Source organism: Marmota flaviventris, chromosome 12 (genome assembly GCF_047511675.1).
Source record: "Marmota flaviventris isolate mMarFla1 chromosome 12, mMarFla1.hap1, whole genome shotgun sequence".
NCBI lineage: Eukaryota > Metazoa > Chordata > Mammalia > Rodentia > Sciuridae > Marmota > Marmota flaviventris.
This window is the reverse complement of record NC_092509.1, coordinates 22,979,282-23,001,961: the sequence shown is the minus strand read 5'-3', so window position 1 is coordinate 23,001,961 and position 22,680 is coordinate 22,979,282. Positions and strand designations below refer to the sequence as shown.

The following is a 22,680-nucleotide window of genomic DNA, read 5'->3' as shown; positions in this document are numbered from 1 at the left end:
GGCATAAAACTTCTCCACGTGACAGAAATTCTGGTATGCTGAGCTCAGTTTACTTCCACTGATTTATATCAACACCTCAGGCCTGCAGTCTTTTTGAGATTACTTCCCTCCCCCAGAATTTGTAGATTCTCTTGGTTGATAGGCAGAGCAGATTGCAGTTAAGCACAATAATAAGCAAAGTTAATGCCAATCAAATGGCATCTACGTATCATAGGATGCAAGCTGGCTAAGAGACAGAGATGTTCCCCCCGTAGAGGTCAGGGCTTTGGAGTGAGTCTCCATGCCCCTCTTCCTATAGCAAATTACATTTTAACGATGACTTCGTGAATGTCTTCATGGTACGGGACCCTGTGTGTAGATATAGGAGAGGTAAGTAAAATCGAATGAGCAAATGGTCCCTGTGTACAAGTAGCAGCTTACTCTGGACAGTTGCTTGTATGTAAATGTGAGTGCGTGCGCATCGATGAGGCAGTTATCTTCCTTTTACTTCCAGACGTAGGATTCCCTTGAGCATCTTTTGTAAGGTGGTGGTGAAGTCCTCCATTTTTTTCTTGTCTTGGAAGCCCCTTTTTCTCTATTTGTGAAATATAATTTATTATAGTGTTCGTGGTTGGCAGGGTTTTTTGTTTTTTTCCTGGAAGAATTTTGAAACATCATCTCTTTACCTCCTGATCTATAAGGTTTCTGCCTAGAAATCTGTTCTCTAGTGGGGGATTCCTTAAATGTAATAAAGGAATATACTTTCACTCTTTTTAGAATTCTGTCTTTGTTTGGATTTTTGGTGTCTTTTGAGCCTCCTGGATGAAAGCTTATATGTTTCCTAAGATTTGGGACATTTTTAGCTCATATTTCATTGAATAGACTATCTATATATTTTTCCTTCTCTTCTCCTTCTAGAATACACATTATTTGAATATTTATTCATTTAATGATATCCATCAGTTTTAGAGGCTTTCCTTCTCCCTCCATCCTTCTCCCTCCCTCTCTCCCCCGCCACCCTTGTATGTCAGTTATTTCAAAAGACAAATCTTCAAGTTCATAAGTCCTTTCTCTTCTACATGATCTAGTCTGTTGTTGGAGCTCTCAACAGTTTTGTTTTGTTTTAGGTAATGAGAATTGAATCCAAGGGTGCTTAACCACTGAGCCACATCCCCTGCCCTTTTTATTTTGTACTTTGAGACAGGGTCTCGCTAAGTTGCTGAGGGTGGCTTTGAACTTGCAATTCTCCTGCTTCAGCCTCTGGGATTACAGGCATGGGCCACTACGCCCAGCTCTTAATAGTATTTTTAATATAATTTACTGAGTTGTTCAGCTTGAAGACTTGTTTGACTTTTTTTCATGAACTGTATCCCTTTGTTGAGTTTCTCATTCATATTGTGAACTGTTATCCTAATTCATTGAATATGCTTGTCTGTTTGTGCTTGTATCTCATTGAGTTTCCTTCTAATTCTTTTTCAGGCATTTCATCACTTTCCTTTTCTCTGGTGTCTGTTGCTAGAGTTACTGTGCTCCTCTGGAAGCATTGGCTTTTTCATGCTTCCTGTGTCCCTATGGTGATATTTGTGCATCTGTAGATCCATTCACTCTACCAGCTTGGTGGCTTGACATTAAAAGACTTTCTCCAGGTATCAGATTGGCACACTTCATTGGCTTTGGTTCCAGTTGAGTACCATAGTGTCATCTCTGTATAGCTTCTTTGGCTATGTGATGGCTTTGGGTGTAGTGTGTATGGCTGTGGGGACATAGAGCCTGTCTGTTTCCATGGGCTCTGGTGGCTTGGGTGGGTGTGTCACACAGAGCAGTGTGGGTGTGTTGTCCTCTGTGGAGGTCCATGCTGTGAGGTTGGCATATCTGTCTTTGACATCTTCTCAGCCATCCTGATGGTGAAATGTCAGAGCTTGGCAGGAAAGTTAGAGAGCTTTCATTTTTGATAGAGAGCCCTTTTCTAGTGTTCAAATTGGTAGAGGAAGGACCTGGCCTGCACAAGAGAGAGGTTGCTTGGGAAGCAGTGTCTGAAGCAGCCTACCCACTTGAGCTCTTTATAACCACCAGGGCGGGCATGTGAATTTCAGAGCAACGAAAATGTTCTTAGCAAAAAACAGTATTTTACTGACACAAAGGTTAAACGGTCATCTCTACAGAATTTGATGGAACAAGAGTAGCACCTTCCCATACTTGGCCCCAGGCAGAAGCCTGATGTGACCAGTGTGCCCCAGGTGCGGGATGCCACTTCTCTAACCTGGCTTTATTTTCTGGCAGGACATTGACGGCCAAGCGCTCCTCCTGCTGACTCTCCCTACAGTGCAGGAGTGCATGGAGCTGAAGCTGGGACCCGCCATCAAATTATGCCATCAGATCGAGAGAGTGAAAGTGGCTTTCTACGCCCAGTATGCCAACTGACTCCACCTTTGGGGACCTGGTCTGTGATCTTTTGTGATGCTTTGTGAAGGTTTTCAGGACTGAGACTTTGATTTTTTTCCGAGGATGTATAAAGTGGTACACTCACTAAGTATTACCAAGAAGCCAGAGCCTGGCACCTCCCTCATCCACCAGCCTATTTGATGTTCCCGTGTTTTGAAAGCACACTGATGTCCCACAGGAGTAACTTCTACAGAGCATAATTATAGTTCTGCATCAGACCCTGCCAGGATATGGAAGAACTGCTCTGGATATCCACGTTTGGCCTTTCTCTCACCCCAAACCAGGCAGCTTCCTGGGATCCCATTTTCCTATCCCAAGTCCCATGTTCTTTGAAAGCTGGGCTGGGTGCATATGTGGTCAAGGAGGATTCCTAACACCTTGCCAGTAGTTTTTGCTGTACTTGTTCTCAGATGCTTCCTGTCGATACGTGTGGCCCTGGTTTAGTGTCATGTATGGCACTGTGGATTGATCTTGGTGATGACTCCCTTCTCCATCACAGCTGTGGACACAGATGTTTCAGGATATCGATCTAAAAAGACATGCTAAACCTCCACATCCAAATCTCTATCAGAGGTGCCTTTTAGAAAGTACAGGGGGTACAAAAGGAGGCTGGCATCTCATCAAAAGACATCCTTGAGTGATTGAAGCCTAGAACATCTGTGAAGGCAAGCAGAGCCACACTATCACCATCATCCTAATTTAATGTTAAACAGGTCTGTGAGTGACTGCTTTAGGGAAATGTGAAAATGTATATTGAAGGAAACACTTAATTTCAGAGAGCAAGAATGGGAAGAGGTCTGGAGGAAGCATTTGGTGAACTAGTTACCTCCACTTAGAAGGATCACTGCAGCAGGTCACTCAGAGCATTTCTTCTGCTCATTCCATGCTGACTTTTTCAGGCATGAGGAGGATGAAGTCCCTTGAGCAGTTTGGTTAAATCAGCTAAGTTGCTTGCAGATAAATTGATGGCTCTTAGAGCTGGCTGTCCTTTTATACCCAGCACCTCCGTGCGTTCTCATGGATGATTTAATATGTTCATGCAACCCAAAGGGACTACTGCTCTGATGTGGCTGCCTGCTGCCTTTTTAAACTTCTGCAAGGAAACCATATCTTCATGTTGTCCCGAAGTGAACAGAGGCTTTGTCCCTTTCTGGGTTTTTTGTGTTTTTTTGTTTTACTTTGTTGTTGTTTTGTTTTAAAATAACTGTGTTGATATTTTCCCTTTGACTGGCATCTCAACTGTTCCAGTAATATGGCACGGTGGGCTCATTAGCTACTCATGATTTCAGTGACATTTATAAGGTGTGATTATTGGTTGAACTTCAATTACTCCTGCTAACTTTTCTTAATATTCTGTAACAGTTACAGATGAAAATGGAAGACACATATTTTATGGCTGAGACTTTTTTAGTCTCCCCTGTAGCTGATTTCTACCCTCAAGTTTTAAACGTTTGGTGAATGGACCTGCCTGGGGACCTCTGGTGGAAGGAGTCCCACGTGGTGTTGGAGGATGGACATGGCCTTGGTGATTGATGGTCAGTTTGCAGTAGGATATCTGACTTTTAAAGTCTTGACCTCTCTTCAGTTTCCCACTCCTGCCTTCTCAGCCACCTTATTGTGGCCTTAAGAGCTCAGTCCTGTGGAGTCAAACTTGGTCCGGTGATGGGAAAGGGTGTCCATTTCAAGATCTGTGACATTTTCTCTGTGCTCACTCCTTTATGATCCTTAACTGGGGCCCTTTCAAGCTGAGTTGCTTCTATTGCATTTGAAATGGGGATGAAGACATGTGGCTACAGCATCATATTGTACTTTGAGAACAAAAGTCACCTTCTTGTGCCCTTTCCAGTAGTGACATGGAAGAAGAGGTGCTACATCAGAGTAAGGAGATCTTCTGGAGTCTCCTGAGCTCACCCAGAGAGCCAGAGGACCACCCATCAGGAAGCTCAGGGTGGAAGCAGCCACCATTGCTGGGGGAAACTTTTTGCTTCCCAGGAGCTCACCATCCAAGACTCTCCTTATCCTTTTGACCTGGAGATTAACTTCATTCTCTCTTTGTGGTACTTCAGTTTTGTGTCCACATGCTGAGGAGACGGCTGTGACCAAAGCAGAAGAAAGCCCAGTCACCCTGGAGCCATCATGGAGGTGTCTGTGTGCCATCTCCCAGCCCTCCAGGAGAGCTGGGAAACATTTGAGGACCAAGGAGGTGCTTTTCCTCTGAGAGTGACCAGTGTCCCTATGAATTTGGATTCTCTAGGGATTCCACCATGGTGGGTGCCGTGTTTCACATCAGCAGCAATTCTGTCACAGAATTGTAACGTGGTTTTCATTTCTGTCTGGATTCACCTCTCACCAGCTTCTTTCTTAAAGATAGGACCAATTTCCAAGGAGTTTTTTGCTGTGTTGTGTCCTTGTTTCTTATCGCAGAAAAAAACCCCAAAACAAACAAAAATGGATTTTACTCATATACCCCAATGCCACCACTGCCCAGAAGCCAAAAATGTCTTGGTCTAAACAACAGTAGACGATGAACCCTGCTTCTTCCCTGGATGGCACTATTTCTTTATCTCTCTTTGATCATCCTTTGGGACCAAATCCTTTCCTGTATGCACCTGGGCTGTGTGTACATCACGCCACTCATTACCTCCTAGGCTGGCCGAGCAGACCCCTCGCAGGCTGTACCGTGTAAGCAACCCAAGAAACAAACACCACCTCAGCTGTAGTGATGAGAGTCCATCGCTCAATCCCACCCTGAAGCTAAGGGCACTTGTTTCAGCCCCTGACTTCTTGACTCATTTGTACGATGTTGTAAAAAGAGAATAAAACCTACCAACCTGAAAAGAGCAGGGTACCACCGGCATGATGGAGCTGCTTTGGTTCTCTGCAGCAGTTTTCTTCACCACGGAGCTCCTGGGCTCGGAGAACTCATCTGTCCTTTGATCCAAGTTTGAGTCAACAGAGTATTTGAGCTGTACAGCAATTTAGATTCTTCTACCTTCTTTGATCATATTTGAAAGATCATTTCCTGTGTTCACTTTGATTTGTTGCTCCATAAATTAAAAATGATTCACACCCCAACACTGCCACCTCTGACCTTTAGTACAATCTCTAGGTTGATTTTGATCAGCCTTTTGAAGATTGGTCTATTTGCTAATTTATCTCATAGAATTTTGAGTGTTGTATAAGGCAAGTGCTGGATTTGCCTTCTTATACAAAACACCCCTTTCTAAGTTTTGGAAGCACTAGGGGTTTTCATACTTATTTTCTAGAACACCCATTTATATTTATTTCTGTATATAGAACTAAAGCAAAGCACAGTAGGGTTAAGGTCCTCATTGTGGGTTGAACATTATGGCTGCTTTCGGGTTAGGATGGTTACTGCTAGGCTCCAGTTACTCTGTATTCTGTCCTTGAAAGCTGTGATTGGGTGTGCAGTTATTTGGAAGGAAAAATAGTAAATTCAGATGTCTGTAGTGTGTAAGGAACAAGTCTGTAGAGAGGTCCATCCTGCCCGTGTCTCTGCGATATAACAACAGCAAGGGAAAGCTGTGTTGGCACCTATTACATACAGTTCAGTGGTTGTCTTTTTTAATTCACTGTTCATCTCTGTTTCAGCGTTTTCTGAAAATTATTCCCTTTAATTTGGTGAAAATTCCAAGTTTGATTAATTCTTGTAGCTTTCATCACTAGAGTGATTTCCAATTATCCAAACTATGGGATGATAAAATCAAATTGTACTGTTTTTGAACTGTTTTTAACAACAACAACAACAACAAAATTATCTAAAAATGATAATTGCTAATGCTTGGTTGCCATTTTGGGTGTTGGCTCTAGTTTAAATGACAGACTATAACTCAAGCAGCTTCCGGAGCTGTAGTCTTCTGGGTTTTGTTTTGTTTTTGTGTGTTTTGGTGGCGAGGGATCAGCACCAGTGAGCATGCAGATCGCTTCCTGTCACCAAGGCAGGTGAGCGCTTCGCGGGGGCTGGAGAGACTCACTGAAGAATAAGGAACATTCCAGGACAAATTCCCTTTGGATGGAGAGTGTGAGGCAAATGTTTTAAATAATAGCAAGGATAGTCATCCCATGTGTTGTTCACAGTGGAAGCTAGCATGATATATCTAGAAGCATAAACTCCCTCGTCGTGAATGTCGTCGAAAGCCCTGTTAACTTTTCTGCATTCCAGTTTGAATAGTTTGTATTGGGGTTTGATTTCTATCTTGTGTATGTTTTGGTGCATAAAAGGGAAGAATCGGTGTCTTTACTTTTGAAATTTGCAGGACGAAGGGCATGCTGTTAGTTTGCTGTAAGATTGTATTCTGTATATATGTTTTCATGTAAATAAATGAAAATCTATATCAGAGTTATATTTTAATTTTTATTCTAAATGAAAAATAAACCCTTTTTACTTGAAAAAAATTGTAAGCCACATTGTTAATAAAGTAAAAATAAATTCTGTGATTGTGTTTGTGTCTTCATGTTGAAGGTTATTGAATATTATGTTCAGAGTCTGTGTCACAGTTGTTTTGTTCTGAAGTTTTGTTTTTGCCATGAAATAAACATCTGTCTTTAGGCTGTCAGCAACCGTGGCTCTCAGAGTCCTGTGTGACCTTGCAAAGACACTTCTTAGCAACTGGTATTTATTCTTTTTTGTTGTTCAGACATTACTGTATATCCTCACATGACAACCCCTGGCCATCCGGATTTCAGTGATATCGTTTTCCCTATAATTGTCTGGTGCTTTAGTAGAAGTATTGATTTATTTTTTACAAAAGCCATAATTAAATAGTTGTGTTTACCTTTATCTTTTCTTCTTCCTGTCAAATTAGGTCTTGGCATCCAAGTTGGAAAGGAAAGAGATCCCTTTGCCCCTGAGCCCCATTGCGGGGGTTCTGTTGTGGTGGAGTACACTCCTTCCTCTCACCACTAGGGGGACACCACCCAGGGACAGAAGGAAGGAGGGAGGGAGTTGAGGCACCCAGGTGGTGCAGGTACGAGAGAGCCAAGTCACTTCTCCGTTCTTCAGTCCAGACAGTCTCCAGAATTTTACTTCACTTTTCCCTTTAACTGCATATTGGGTTTTCTTATTTGTTTCACTTATTTTTGTTTTTTTTTGTACCAGGGAGGGATTGAACCCAAGGTGCTTTACCACTGAGCCACATCCTCAGATCTTTCTATATTTTACTTAGAGACAGGGTCTCACCGAGTTGTTTAGGGCCTCCTTACGTCGCTGAGGCTGGTTTGATCCTCTTGCCTCAGCTTCCAGAGCTGCGGGGATTATAGACGTGTGCCACGGCGCCAGCTCCCTTTAAATGTGTTCTTTTGCCCTGCTCACAATCAAGTTCTGCATATGGAAGTTTTTATTTTGTTTTAATTATGAAATCATTTTTAAATAGTGAAGAGTTAAGGAAGGCAAATAGGAAAGTATTGTTCATTTTCTCAAATGTACCAGAGCAGATAGATAAAGGATTGTATAGCCCAGTTTGATCCTTGCATTTCTATTTGTACTTGGAGATATTTGAGAACAGAAGTTTAAGCACTGACTATGTAATAAAAGAAAATGCAACTTGCACCTTTCCAGATCCTAAATTGAATGAGTCAAAACAAAACAAACTACCTTTCCATGTTGCAAGCAAAAACCTACATTTAAATTCTGCCATCTGGCCTGGCTTTGTACAACCTTCAGTTCACTAGGGTTACTTCCCCTTTACCCTAGGGTTTGTGATGTGGCTATTTTAAGTTTGAGGGAACATCATCCTTGCTGGAGGTTCAGAGACAACACTGAGAAAATATTGTTTAGGAGGACATGACCTTGGGTGAGTCCACGTGAGACCAGGCTGTTTATCAGTGAGATGAAAATTCTACATCAAAATAATAGATGAGCCAAGAAAGTTTATTAGGGAATAATTTCACCGAGAGGTTTTTGTGATGTCAGCCCAAGCACACACCATATAACCTGTCTCATCTGTTGCGTCAGAGTATATTGCTCAGTGTTCTCTCGCTGATAGAACTAAATGACAATTTGTAGTAATAAACATAAAGCTTTACTTTGTTATTCTGAAATGAGGCCAACACACGATGACCACTGCCACCATGCCTCCCCAGCCAGCCCCAAGTATTTATTTTGTGACAATAATGCCATCTTTTTTTTTTGGGGGGGGGGAGAATTTTTGGAATGGTGGATATACTACAGTTAGGTGTACATTGTAAGTTTGTGTAGAGAGTGAACAGGATAAAGACAGACAATGGCGAGGAGGAAGACTGCAAATATTACACTTATTGCTGGGCTTGAATACTTTTTACCATTTTCTGGGTATGTAACACAAACCTCAGTTTTCTGGAAAAGGTAGGTATTAATACATCCATGCGTGGTTGATAGGAAGACTAGATATTGAATAAATACTGCATGATTCTAAGCAGTGTTAGCACATGGTAGCCAAATCAGGTGTCCAGCTTCATCAGGCCCCATCAACTCCTTGGCTGCTTGCTCATCAGAACATCCTGGCCACTGTGTCTTTCATGCCCACCTCAGCAGGAGCCTGGGCCACCCAAGACACCCACACTCCATCCAACCCTTGAGAGTTGGTTACTACCCATCATTTCTGAAATGTGCACCGTTGGGAACAGGATGGACTTCTCCAGCAGTTGACCAGCAGGGTGGGTGATGACTCATAGGTAAGAGGCACTTAAAGTTCTGGAGTATCCACCTGGATCCAGAAGGGAGAGAGAACCCTCCTGTCTCCTCTGGACAGTGCTTTGTGTATGGCTGTCCTGCGACATCTCACTTGATGGAGAAGCTACCTGTGTTTGCTCAAGCGGAGGCCAACACCGTAGTATACTACCTTGTATTTGCACTCCTTTGACCTTGCCTCAATTTCCACTTTGCCTTATTTCTGCTGCCTTGGTATTTTATTCCCCCCAAAAAAAATACAACAATAGAGACTTTGCCTGAGACTGGGTTATCTTTTGAATTCCGGAGGAGAGAGTTGATGCCAAAGGTTTTCTAGAAAACAGTCCATGAGGATGGAAATCTGGAATCATTGCCACCTGTCTGAAAGTCACAGGGACGGACACCTTTGTTCTTTATAAGTAATGAATAGCACAGTCAGACACTGAGTGGTGTCATGATCACTAAAGCTTTTGCTTCTGGCAAATTTGAATAAGTAGCAGGTGGAAAGCAGGGCTGTGGGAGATTACATGCCACTGCTTATGGTGGGGGGTGTGTAATGTTAATAAAGATGATGTGTAGGAAATGGTATTTGGCATCCTCAAAAAGGAAAATGAGAGTCTTAGAGAAGCAATTTATCACCTCAAGAGTCTCTAAGGCAGTTTTTTCAAAGACTCTTTCATCTTATGAAGCCAGAAGGAAGACACACTGAAAACCAGGCCCAGGACTTGGTTATAGAACAGCAGAGTTGCAAAAACAAAACAAACAAAAACATGTTTCCCTGACAGGGATCCAAAGTCAAAGCCCTGCTAGGGAAAGAATAAAAATTAAAAACTCGAAACCCAAATGGGTCACTTACTACATAAGTCAAGAATCTTGAACCTCAAGTTCTCTAAACCCTCTTGGTTGGAAGAAACAACCACTTTCTCTGGACAGAAACACTCCCTTTGCCTGCACCATAGAATAGCTCCACCCGACACAGATACTTTTACAAAATGACATTCTTCTCAAGGTGTGTTTCCCTTTAACTCCTTATTGCTTCTACAGCAACCAGATTTAGGTCTCAGCAGAGCCAGGTGGAGAAATGCAAACCCTGATCTAAGACGATAGTCCAAAGGCCACAGAACTACAGGATGTGGCTAATGTACACTGTGGGAGTTGATGAGGGTGCTAGAACCAGTAGGACAGGATGTGAGACTGAGTGTGGGAACATTTGTAATACTGAGCACTCACCTGTGACCTGGAATTCAGCATTCTAAGAAGGACTTGGAGCCAGTCTAATGGTTACCTCGGACAACTTCCAGATGTTGGGCCTGCAGTAAATGAGATGGAAATGCCAGCCTGTCCTTATATTATTGAGGAAACGGGCAAAGGCTAGAAGTACAATGAATATGCCGTATAATTTAGGAGTAGGCTCACCCCGTTGACCATCTTCACATTTGGCTGGTCCATAGTACCAATGACAGCATGCCAGTTGGACCTGGTGAGCAGGAATCTTGGCAAAACACACACATTTCAGAGGGTGGAAGGTAAACATCACCAAAACTTAGGGACCTGTCCCATCGATGAAGATTTTAGAAGTCCTATAGATAGGGGCACCCCAAGAAATTCCCTCTAAGGTGAAGAATGGGTTATACTTTCAAATTTTTACTTGTAAGAAGGGTATAATGCTTGGTGGGACAGTTTGGAGAAAGCACATATGCACCTAAATATAATGGTTTGAAATATTTATTGCATGATTTGGAAGGCTGCCAATTAAGTGGGGTCTGGGGGAAGGTGGACTCGGGCAAGTTCAGGTTGCACTGCCAAATCTGTAACCCAGCAGAGTCAAAGGAGCAGGATTTGTCCACAGTGGGTAAGGATTATGTATGACATCCCTAATAGGGCTGGATAGAAGACTCCTAGACTTCTGGAATAAGTTCAAGCCTTCCGTGGCAAGAAAAGGAAAAGAAAAAGACAAACACTCTTATGTTTGAAAGAGCTCTGGGATGCTTCAAGGCCCTGAGAGGCTCTGACTGAAAACACCACATGAGTTTTCAACCTGAAATATTCACCACAATCTATGGGGCTCTAGGATCTATCAAGTTAAAAGACAGGACAAACAAGAAACAAGAACAAGGGCAATCCAGGTGTGATGGCAGTTGTGCATTAGACACCAGGCTTGAGAAGTTCCGTTAGTTATGAACCTGTGCCAACTACTGTCTATTCCTCAACTCACCCCGTGTGTGGCTTCATGAGGGAGCCTCTTCAACCAATCAGTGGAGGGCGAGAGAAAGGACTAGGGTATGGTTCATGGATGGGTCCATGGGATATGTTGGTAATTACCAATATATTGAAAGACCTAAAGGCTAAGGGCAGGTACAGGTTTAAGCAATAACTTCAATCATTCACTTCATGAAAAAGGGGAGGTGGCTTGAAGTACAGAAGTAACAGTGACTCCTGGGCCATGACATGATGGCTGATCCGAGGGGTCTGGAAGTGAAGACTAGAAAACTGGGACAAGAAGGCTTCAAAATAGATAAGTGAGGGTACCAATGGGAATGAGAAAAATCTTTTTGTAACTTTGTACGTGGTGTTGACGTTCCCAAGAGAGAATCTGTTACAGAGCAGATCTCAACAACTAGGTGGTTGGGATAACCTGTTCTGAGGCTTTCGGCCAGTGTCTTTCAGGGATCACCACGGCTTGTGCATGAGTTCCCAAAGAGAGAGGACCCATTGTGATGGGAATGAACGCTCTGCATGGGCCCAGTCGCATGAGCTTTTCATAAAGGTTGAGTTAGCCACTGCCTCAGCTCACCATCCCATTTTCCAAAATCTAGGACCTTATCATGGAATCATTCTTTGAAGAAACCAGCCAGTCGCCTCTTGTTGCAATGGACTTCTTTCACCCTAGAAAGGAGAGTAATTTGTCTTTATCGGGACTAATACAGATTCTGCTAAGGTTTGCATTCTCTGACTTCAGCACCCCTGTCTTCACTGCTTGAGGATCACAATGCCCAATTCATCCACAAGGTAGCTACTTATACAGTGTTGCATTAAGTCAAGAGGCCCATTTTATGGCAAAAATATTACAGTAATTATTTAATCCTATTCATAATAAATTTGCATAATTATGGGATTTTATGAAATTCACATGCCTATGGGATTAGCTGGTCTCAACATGTACTCCATCACCCAGAAGCAGTCAGCCTGATTGACCAAGAGAACAGCTATGGTATCAGTTGGGAAGTGCAGTGGCTAACTGCTGTAGGTGTGGGGTGCCATCTTCCCAGCTTTTACATTTGCACTGAACTATTGGTTCCTGTATCGTCCTATGCTCCCAAAAGCTTAATGGTGCAGATGGACCCAAAAAGTGGAAATAAGATTGGCTCCTATCACCATTGAGTGACTCACTTGTTGACTATTTGCCATGTGGGACACAAGGTACCATTGAACTGCAAGCTGAGGCACTACCCCTGGCTTCTTTGACTTTCTAAGACAAGTGGATCATCAAGCAAAGAATACAGTCATGCATCTGATTTACTATGAGGAGCTAAGGTAAAGTGGATCATCAAGCAAAGAATACAGTCATGCATCTGATTTACTATGAGGGAGCTAAGGTTGGTGCTACACATGGAGACAGGGAAGAGAATGTCAGAAGCAGGGGATTCCCTGGGGCATATCATATGTTCATGTGGTCACTAGTAATTTTGAATAGGGAATTGAGACACAGGGCTGAACAAAGATAGGCAAGACAGCCTAGAATCCTTGGTGGTATAAAGGTCTGGATCATTCCACCAAACTAGAATCCAGACTGGTCAGTGAACTGACCAAGGGTGAATCCAAAATGCTTGGTAGAAGAAAGAACTGATGAGTTTTAATTACAGTCATGAGACTTGCAGTGACAAAGAGGAACTTGGCTTCCTAACCTGTATGTCCTTTTAGAGAGGATGACTGGCTAACTCGTTGAAGAAATGGACTTGTGCTTCCCTTCTTGGGGTGGGGAGACTGAGGGCATCTTTCCAAAGGACAAGAGAGTTTCAATACATCTGAGTGCCTGGGGACTGGCGGTGTTGTGTTGATGCCTGCACTTCTCCAGCTTCCCTTAGCATCAACTGCAGCTTTATGAGCCCAGACCCAGCCTCTATTACCTCCTGTCCCTTCTGGTAGCTGTATTAGTTTCCCCCAAGGTCATTTTCAGCTCCCGCTTAGCCTCTCTCCTGTGGACCATACTGTGGTGCTCAGAACCCACAGTACCTGATCTATCCAAGCTTAGGTTCCCTCACCACCGCCCGGTCATTTACGGACCCAGTTGAAGCAAGGTGGTATACAATGTGGCTGCTTCAGGTGACAGAATTTAGAAGTGCTAAGGAGTTACTGTCTCATGGGACAAACTGGTCATTGGTATGCAGGATGCAGCCAGTAAATAAATTCCTCTCTATACTCTCCCAGATGGACTTTGTCCCACATGGTGGCTCTGTAGTCTGTCCAGACATCCCATGGGTCTGAGCAGGTACTTGTGCTTTCTGACAGAATCAGGGCCAACTCCATGATGCATAATTGGCATTTGGCTTCCCTCCTTCCATGCCTAACTTTTGTTAGCTTGGGAGAATTTCCTCCCCTCCAATGAAACATAGTTTGTAAACTTTTTCTTGGGGTTGGTTTTCTAGGGAACTCAACAGAAACAGTAGGCCTTTGAAAGTAGCTATTATTACTTATATACACAATGTACAAGTAATAATGACAGAATATTTTGGTGTCATTCAACAGGTCAGCTGGAGCCTGGGAAACCTTCCAGCCTTCTGCAGTTGGGATGCTCCTAACATGAGGCCTTTCTGGGATGGGTTAGAGGTTAAAATAAAAAAATGTTCTTTCCGATTATTAAAGTAATATGTGTGCATTAGAGAAAATTTGGGAAGTAAAAGATGTTATTAAATTGCCCATTATCTCATTATGTTCAATTACCACTTTTATCATCTTTTCATCTACATTTATAACACAATAGTGAAATCAAGTTGTTTATATCATTTGAAAAATTTTCACTATTGTTTTGCAACCATGTTCCATGAGGTGGAGTTAATATTTTTATATATTAGCACTTTTTATTTTAAATGTTTAAATAAACTTAAATAATTCATGTGATATGACAATGCGTATATATTGCTCACTCAGCTTCTAAAAACATTGACATTTTGCCAGTTTTGTTTCACATTTCTATATCTTTCTCTCACTGATCTCCTGGATTCTGTTTCTCTCCCTTATATTTTGTAATAAACACTGTTCTGATTTTGATTCTTCAGCTTCCTGTGATTTTTATATTGCTGCATTTGAATATAAACATCATAATGTTACACTATTTTCATGGGTTTTTACATTTTTGGTTAGTGTTACATCTTATTGTTCTTGCATCCTATTGGAACTTGCTCTTTTTGCTCGATATTATGGTTATGACATTAATACATATTAATATACATATCTCTAATTCACTGAGTTTTCACTGTTGCATAAATTTCAATGATACATCGTGATTTATTTATTCATTCTTCTATTGGTAAACCTTTCCCAGGTTTTCACATTTCAGAGACTGTTGCCATGAACATTTTGTGTATGTCTTCTGAAGACAGTTAGCAGTGTCTCTGCAGGACACCCCCCCCCCCAGGTGGGATTGCTGGACCTGGGAACAGATACTTTTCCAACTTTACTGGGTGTGGCCAGCGTTAGTTCCGGTTAGGGTACAAGTTTACACCCTTGCCAGTCATGCATGAGAGTTGTCCCTACCACATATCCTTGTCCATAATCAGCAGAATTTGTAGTTATTGTTAGTCTGACCAGTGGGGATGGTAACTCGATGTAATTTTGATTTGTATCTCCCTGACCATTAGATATGTTCAGCATCTTTTCATCTGCTTCTCAGCCATTCAGGTTTTTATTTTTAGTAAATTATCTTTCCATAAATTTTATTGATTCTCACAGTGTGTCTCCTCTCTCTTTCTGATTTATAAGGGATATTTTAAAAATCACTTGTTGGCCTCAATCCCATATTAATTATTAATGTTGGCAATTTGGTTTCTCCCTTCTCTTTTTGTCTTTTTTCTTTATTTTGTCCTTTGCAATTCATAAGTTTTTTTTTTTAATTTAATGTATTTCTATGTATCAATCTCTTTGTGGTTTTTGCCTTTTTAAAAAAATTTATTTAAGAAATCTTCTTTACTCTTAGAAAAAAGATATTCTTTATTATTGTAAAAGTTTAAAGATTTTTCAATTTCTGTAGGTTTTTTTTTTTTTTTTGTCTTGCGTTGCCAGTGTTACCCTGGATAGTGGTACCAGTTCATATCCCTACCATGGGAGAATCATCCCTGCTCTGCGTCCTCGCTGACACTTGGCAGTGGTTTTATTTATTGTCAATCTGATGACTACGGAAGTGGTATGATGCAAGGTAGTGAGATTGCTCAGCTCCATTTCAACTGCCCAGGCCTGGCCTTCCCCTCCCACCTGGCCATCCCACCTACGCCATGTCCTAGGCCCGGCCTTTCCCTACTGTGTCACATTTCCAGTTTACATGTCATGTAGGTTTGTGTGTGGCTCTGTTCTCTGTTGCCTTCTTCTGTTTGTCTGTCCCTAACTAACGATTATGGCTTTATAACAACCCGTGAAACACGATAAGGGAAATCCTCCCTTATTATTCCTGGCTATTCTGCTCTTTTATTCTTTGTTACAGTTTGTAGACTCAACTTGTTCAATTCCATAGAACACTCTGTAAGGATATTGACTGGGATCACATTAAGTATATAGAAAGCTTTGGGAGAATTGACTTTATATATCCTGTTGAATCTATCTGGAAGAGGCCAGGGACCCAAATAGTTGTAAATGGAAGCCCAGTATAATTTTTTATTTATTTATGTCTTTTATATATCCTTAAATAAAGTGGTGATATTTTCTGAATGAAGCTTATGTGCATTTGGCTAAATATATTTCCTAAACATTTATAATTTTAACTGTCTTTTTTTCTATTATATTTCGTTCACTATTATTGGGGCTCCTTCATTTTTATATGCTAATATTCTATCTGGAAAAACTAATGATTTCAGCTAAAAGGGATTTTCAACCTAAATTTTTTGGTCTTTTTGTTTGTTTTCCTTAGGATGAAATGATTTTTATGCTTTTAGAATTTGGGTTTGCAAGAAAACTTTTACTGGGAGATGTTATTTTAGACTTGTTTTTCTTTCTCTTTCCTTCCTGTTTACTTAATTGATGGTCTTGTTGTTCTTCTATTCATCCCATAGGCCAAGTAAACAGTCAGATCTTTACATTGTCTGGGAGGGAAACAGGGTTAACATTGGGGCTACTGATTATCCAGTCACCAAGCCAAGGGTCAGCCTGGTTCACTTTCTAGTAGTTAAACTTTATCTTCATTCACCTGCTTCCCCAAGCCTGTTCCACTGGGGGTCCCTGTCTGTGACAGTCATCCTTTTCAGTTTTATGGCTGGAGAAAGCCTACCTCAGCCTTTGACTTCCAGCTCTGAGCCTGGCTTCCATGCCATCTTTCATGGACCACTTTCTTCCATAAGAACTGGGCTTCCATTTACAACTGTTTGGGGTCCCTGGCCTCTGGCCCCACTCACATTCTTCACTTGGTCCTTCTGTACCATTTCTGATTCTTGGAGATGTTTTCAATTTTTTATTCATCCATATCTTACTTATGTTTTTTTTTTTTTAATCTGTGGCTCTTGTGTGTTGAGAATAGAGATGTGCTTAAATTTCAACATATAGAGCCATTCTCATTAAAAGTCTTTCCTTGTTACCTTTTAGAACATTCTTCCAGGCAGCAGGTGGTATAAATGTTCCGAGAATGGAACTGAATTTTGCATAACTCAGACTATTTAGAAATGAGATTTTTTAGCCTATGTAAAAATTCATATTGGCATGGGGTTCCTTTAAGCTACAATTCCCAAAAATTCCCAAAATGCTCAGTTAGTTGACATATCTAAATGTCTCTTCTGCATAGTCTCTAGTGAAACCTTAGGTTTTATATATATATATATATATATATTTTACAAATGGTTTGAAAAAAATCATTTGCATATTACCCCCTTGGACTTCTTGTCATAAACCCCTGCTGCTAAGAGAGATGTGAATTTGGAGAGGTGTAAATGTGAGGTCTGTTTTGTTCTAGGCCACACACTAATAGTGCTTAGAGTGAGCACCATTACAGCAAATTGGTCCACTCTCTCTTTGTTATGAATGACTGAGTCATAACTGTATAATTGAGGCATGTGTTCTGTGTGCCACCTGTCCACTGGAGTCACTTGAAACAGGCAGCTTTAATAGGTGAATGGGCCAATGATTAGATTAGTCCAATTAGTCCCAAGAGTCCCAGATAGTCTATCCAAATGAACTGAAAAGAAAACATTTTATGAAACATTTAATAACCATAAGTGAAGCTAACCCATCTTCTAATAAACCTAAAAAATTTTGAATTCAAGCAATGAAAACATTCTGTACCTACAAAGTGTGGTGTGCTATGCTAACGTGGGGGAAAAGAACACCAGTGTCCGGGGCAGAAGTCCTGGAGAAGGAAGCAGACCAGGCCCCGAAACAGCTGACAAGGACAACAGAAGCCCAGCAACTTGCAGCGAGGGTTCCAGCGGTGCCAGAGGAGGGAAGTGACGTTCCGGATTCTTTTCAGTTGCCTGTGCAAGGTCCCAACCCTGTTATTTGCCTGGAAACTAGGATCCGAGCTCAGTTGCCTCCAGGGGGCAGGCAGGAAAAAGTAGTGAGTTTAGTGTTCCTGACCTAGGTCAAAACGGAGTGAAGTGGGTGGTGGAGACCCTGGGGACCTGAGGACACATCTACACGGGTGTCCTCCAGCCAGCTCTCAGCAAGAACGCCACCAGTTGGTGCCTTACTTCTGATTTTTCAAAGAGGGACCAGAAATCCCGGTGTTTACATGAAATCTCAAAATTATTAAGTGCTGGCACCAAACTCAAGCATTTTAAAAGTGATGATGGCTGAAGACAGTGTCTTCAGACAGGTTTCAGAACACCAGGGCAGGACCCCCAACTTGCTCAAGGCCCTGAAATCCCTCATCCAGAGGCAGCTACCCGGAAACACAGCCCATACTCAGTACGAACATTCACCTAGATGTTTGATTACTTTTTTCAAAGCAGTCGAATTTTGATAGTAGTTAAAATTAATTATATTTAATTTATACCCAATTTAAGGCTTGTTTATAGTCAATATCTCAATATTATTTTATTTTATAACAAAATTGTGTGTGTGTGTGTGTGTGTATATATATATATATATATATATATATATATATATATATATATATATATGTGTGTGTGTGTGTGTGTGTGTGTATACACACACACACACACACACACTCACACACACCACATTTTTGCTTTTGGGACAGGTGTCCCTGATGAGGGTACAGATAGCTATGTCTCCCTTAATTCATCAGAGAGAAGAGGCTGTAAATCAAGGAGATCTAATATTTGGTTTGTTTTGCTTCCAACTACATGACGTAGGTCAGGAACACTAAACTCACTACTTTCTCCCCCCCTTTTTTTTTCAGCTGTAAAATGAGAATGATAATGGTCTGATGATTTAACATCCAGGGTATACTAGACTTTGTTCTGAGAACTTTACACATACTACCTTATTTAACCCTTAAAATTTCACAATGAGTCAAGCATTATAGAATAACATTTTATAGATGTGAAAACTAAGGCTCATAGAGGGTAAGTAATTCATGATTATAGGACAGAGCTGGGACTTAAACCTCCACAAAAGGAATGTAACAATTCTTGGAACAAAATCTGAACTGCCATACAATGATACTGTGGGCCAGCTTCTATTAAGGAGCCAACACAAATCCCACTTGAGTTGGAATTCCCTTGAGCCTGGTAAGCATTAATTGAGCATCTACTACATATTAGGTACAATTTGAAAAAAAAAATGTAATTAAAGGATACTGTGTTCTTATGTTCAAGAAATTTATGATCAATTAGAAAAAATGACAGTACATAATAAGGGCATTAGATATCTTCTCTCTGGGTCAGATATTTGGAGAATTCTGGTATAAAATTTCAGGCTCTAGAATTCTCCGCTGATTGTTGCACAAGGTTTATTTATTTATTTTTTAAATCTCTTAAGAGTGCCCCTTGTATTTAAAAACATTACATATTTTTTCTAGTAATAAGATAGACTGGACCACAACATCTGGTAAGAGGCTGGAAAAACATAGCATTTTCATTGTTCCAAGTTTAAAAATAGCAAATAATTTAGTTCTGAATGGTTTCTACTCCCCTGCCCCGCCCCCATGAATATTTTTTTTTAAGGCAAAAGGACAAGAAGATAGTCTTTTTTAGCATACATATTTTTCTAAAATATCTAGGGAGCGCCATTCACTCTTTTAATTAGCATATGTGAAGTACTATAGGCGGTGCAAAGCACTGTCCTAAATACAAAGCTTCCTATGGATCAATCACTCTCTAATAGAATCAGTCTTGGTGCGGGGGTACATGGGACATTGGGTGGTGGTGTTATGAAGCAGTAGGCCCTCAAGTCAGCAGGCTGGATTTGATTCCCCATTCTATAATGTGGGCAAGTGATTTAGCATCTCTGTGACCCTACTTCATTGTCTGCTCTTTGGGATAATAATGCCTCTTAAAGATTAAATAAGATAATCCACTTTCAGATATACACCCTCAGAAACACATTGTTCTAGACAGCAATATACACAGATGTTCATAGTTTCATTGTCTGTAATAGCTGCCGATAACCCATCATTAGCAGAACCCATAAGTCAGTTGTGGCCTATTCCTTGGAACAATAAAAATGAATGAACTGCAGCTGCCTGCAAAACTCTGAATGGGTATTTTAAAAATAATACTGAGTAAAAGGTGCCACATACAACAAAATAGATTCTTTATGATCCTACTTCTATAAAGTTTAAAAAAAAACAGGCAAAATTAAACCACATGTTTTAGTGAAGGGCAAATGTATAAAGATGAGCTTATGAATCAATACCACGAAAGTAGTCCATTAGAATTGGTAAGAAGTAGAAGTTACTGAGAAAGGAGGAGTGAGTTGGCAGGAGCTCTTGGAGAAATTTCTTGGACCTTGAATGGGACCTGAACCTAGGTGTTTGTATTCTCAGAGAACAAGAGCTTCCAGGCCAATACAACACAGAACCTTGCCAAGGTATGGAGGAGTGCAAGGAGCGGGGGAGGCTGAGGTGGGGAGGTGGGGACGCAGACGGGCTCAGTAGCTACCTGGGCTGCAGGTGATGCCGTCAGCAAGGGAGGGGGGTTTCTGGAAGGCAAAGCAGGGCCCTGTGTTCTGGAAGGTTTTCCTTTCTCCTTGCAGGTGCTTCCTGATCCTTTTGAAGCTCCTGTCCCAGCTCTTGCAGGGTGAATTGGGGCTCTTGGGCAGTTTTTGCTCCACTCCCAAGTCTCGGCCTTTCTGTGGTCTCTGCTGAATGCTGCACCTTGACATAGACAGCTCTCTACCCTGAGTGGCAGCAACTAACAATTCCACACTTTTTTGTAGCCTGGAGACCATCAGGACTTGGGGACTGTGTAGCTCTGTCTCTCAGTTCCTCTACTCCATAAATCCTAGCTTCTAGGTCTCCCTGGAACTCAGACCTCTGGATTCTGACTTAGTGAGGTCATTGGACTCTGAATTCCCTTTTTTTTTTTTTTTGAAGGGACCAACCATCCCAGCTTCCCTGGTACTTAAGTGAGTCCCTGGTCACAGACTCTCCAAATGCTGAAACCAGGTAGTCACCGGGTTATCATCAGGGTGTCCCGTTGAGGTCCAAGTCCTTGGTGTCTGAATAAAGAATAGAGAAAGACACACAAAGCAACAGGCAAAGTCAGGATTTACAGAAAGTGAAAGCGGAGGTAGCTGTCTGCCAGGTAGAGCTGAGTGGGCTGAGCAAGAGAGAGAACTCAAGGCTCCTGGGTCTAGAAATGAGTATCTTACAAACTAAGCTGTGAGGCCTTCTCTTCCCTATCTGGTTGAAGACCTTACCCCAACTGTCCTCAGTGTTTACCTTTTGGTACCTGATTAGAATATTGTCCAATTTTCCCCCACTGGTTACCTTAGAAAATCTAGTCCACTTCACCCCCATTGGTCATTTTAACATAGTGAACCTGTGTTGGGAGTTGTCAGGGTGAGAAGTCCTCAGGGGTGGGAGTTGTCATGTGCCATAGTCCGGCTGGGCTGCCTAAGTCCGGCTGGGCAAAATAACCGAGAGGTGACAAGCAACTTGAAGGTTGAAGCAGGAACTACTTTATTGCGAGTGAACTCAGCAGGAACTGAGAACTCAAAGTAGCCGGCACCCAAGGTAGCAGGAGCCGCTTCTCTGCCGGACCGCAGAGGTACATATACCCAACTAATTACACACAGCTTAGCTTAATTGACATTAGCTAGACACAGCAGTCAGTCATTCAGGAATCCTCATCATCTTAATGGCTCGCTGGTGTTGGCTCACAAACCACTCCTCCTGGCATACTGCCTGGCGCCATCTTAACTTGGTTGTGGCCCTCAACAGTCATGGTGATGGGACTTGTCATACACAGGAATATGACTTATCTCCCTGTCTTGTCCTCCAGCAGCATCCTTCTAATACCCTGCTTCTGCCATCTTGGTGTTCCTGAACTCCAGCTACCAACTGGAACTAGCTAGAAGCCTTCAGACAGAAATTCAGGTATCACAGGCACCACCTCATGAATTAACTATGATGGCTGCTGTGTGTGGAGGTCCTAAGTGTGCCCTGGATTTTTTGCCCTCTTTTCTACTGGCTTCTGAAGGGAGACTGATTTCATGCCCCTCCCCTCTTATGGCTGGAAGCGAAAGTACATTTTCTTTTTTATCATTTTGAGCCTGTTTAAATCTCACACTGTTGTGAGATTGACAGAAAATGTGCAGATGCTTTAAAATAATTAAATGCTAATAAATGCTTACATTTTTATTTATCTAAGACACTGTATCCACTTTTCACACTTATAACAACAGCCGAAATAAATTCAAGAATAATTAAAGACTGGAAAGTTAAAGTAGTTAATGGTTACCAAAACGGGATAATAGTTTCATAAAAGGTACTCTTTATATAACAGGAAGGGAGAATAAAATAAGAGTGGCTTTGAAAGGCACAATAAACCAAGTTTTAAAAGTTTTAAAAGCATTTGTGCTATTATGACAAAGATTAATGTAATTAATAACCAAATTTTTCTTTCTTCTTTCTTGAGACAGTGTCTCCTGGGCTCAAGCTATCCTCCTGCCTCAACCTCCCAAGTACTAAGTCGACTATAGTCATACTCCTCTGCATCCAACCTAAGAAATCATTCTTTTTCCTTTGTGGTTCTGGGGATTAAACCCTGGGGCACTCTCCCACAGAACTATATCCCCAGCCCTTTTTATTTTGAGACAGGTTCTTACTAAGTTGCCCAGGTTGGCCTAGAACTTGAGATCCTCCTGCCTCAGCCTCCCAACTAACTGGGACCACAGGCATGAGTCACTGTGCCTGGCTACAGATCATTCTTAATAAATAAAAAACATTGACTCCTGAAAGAAAAATATTGTTAAAGAACATGGACCAGTAA

The 22,680-nt window shown here is 41.6% G+C and overlaps 1 protein-coding gene across 4 annotated transcripts in view; it reads left to right on the top strand.

Annotated features, from left to right (window-relative positions):
* The window catches only part of Sfmbt2 (Scm like with four mbt domains 2), a 205,381-nt gene extending 198,507 nt beyond the window's left edge, over nt 1-6,874 (top strand). For all 4 annotated transcript variants that reach the window (XM_071599779.1, XM_027944802.2, XM_071599778.1 and 1 more), the window contains one exon: nt 2,260-6,874. In XM_071599779.1, coding sequence (XP_071455880.1) covers nt 2,260-2,400 — 141 coding nt within the window. In that variant the 3' untranslated portion in view covers nt 2,401-6,874. The remainder of the gene's footprint in view (nt 1-2,259) is intronic.
* Nucleotides 6,875-22,680: the final 15,806 nt, after the last annotated feature.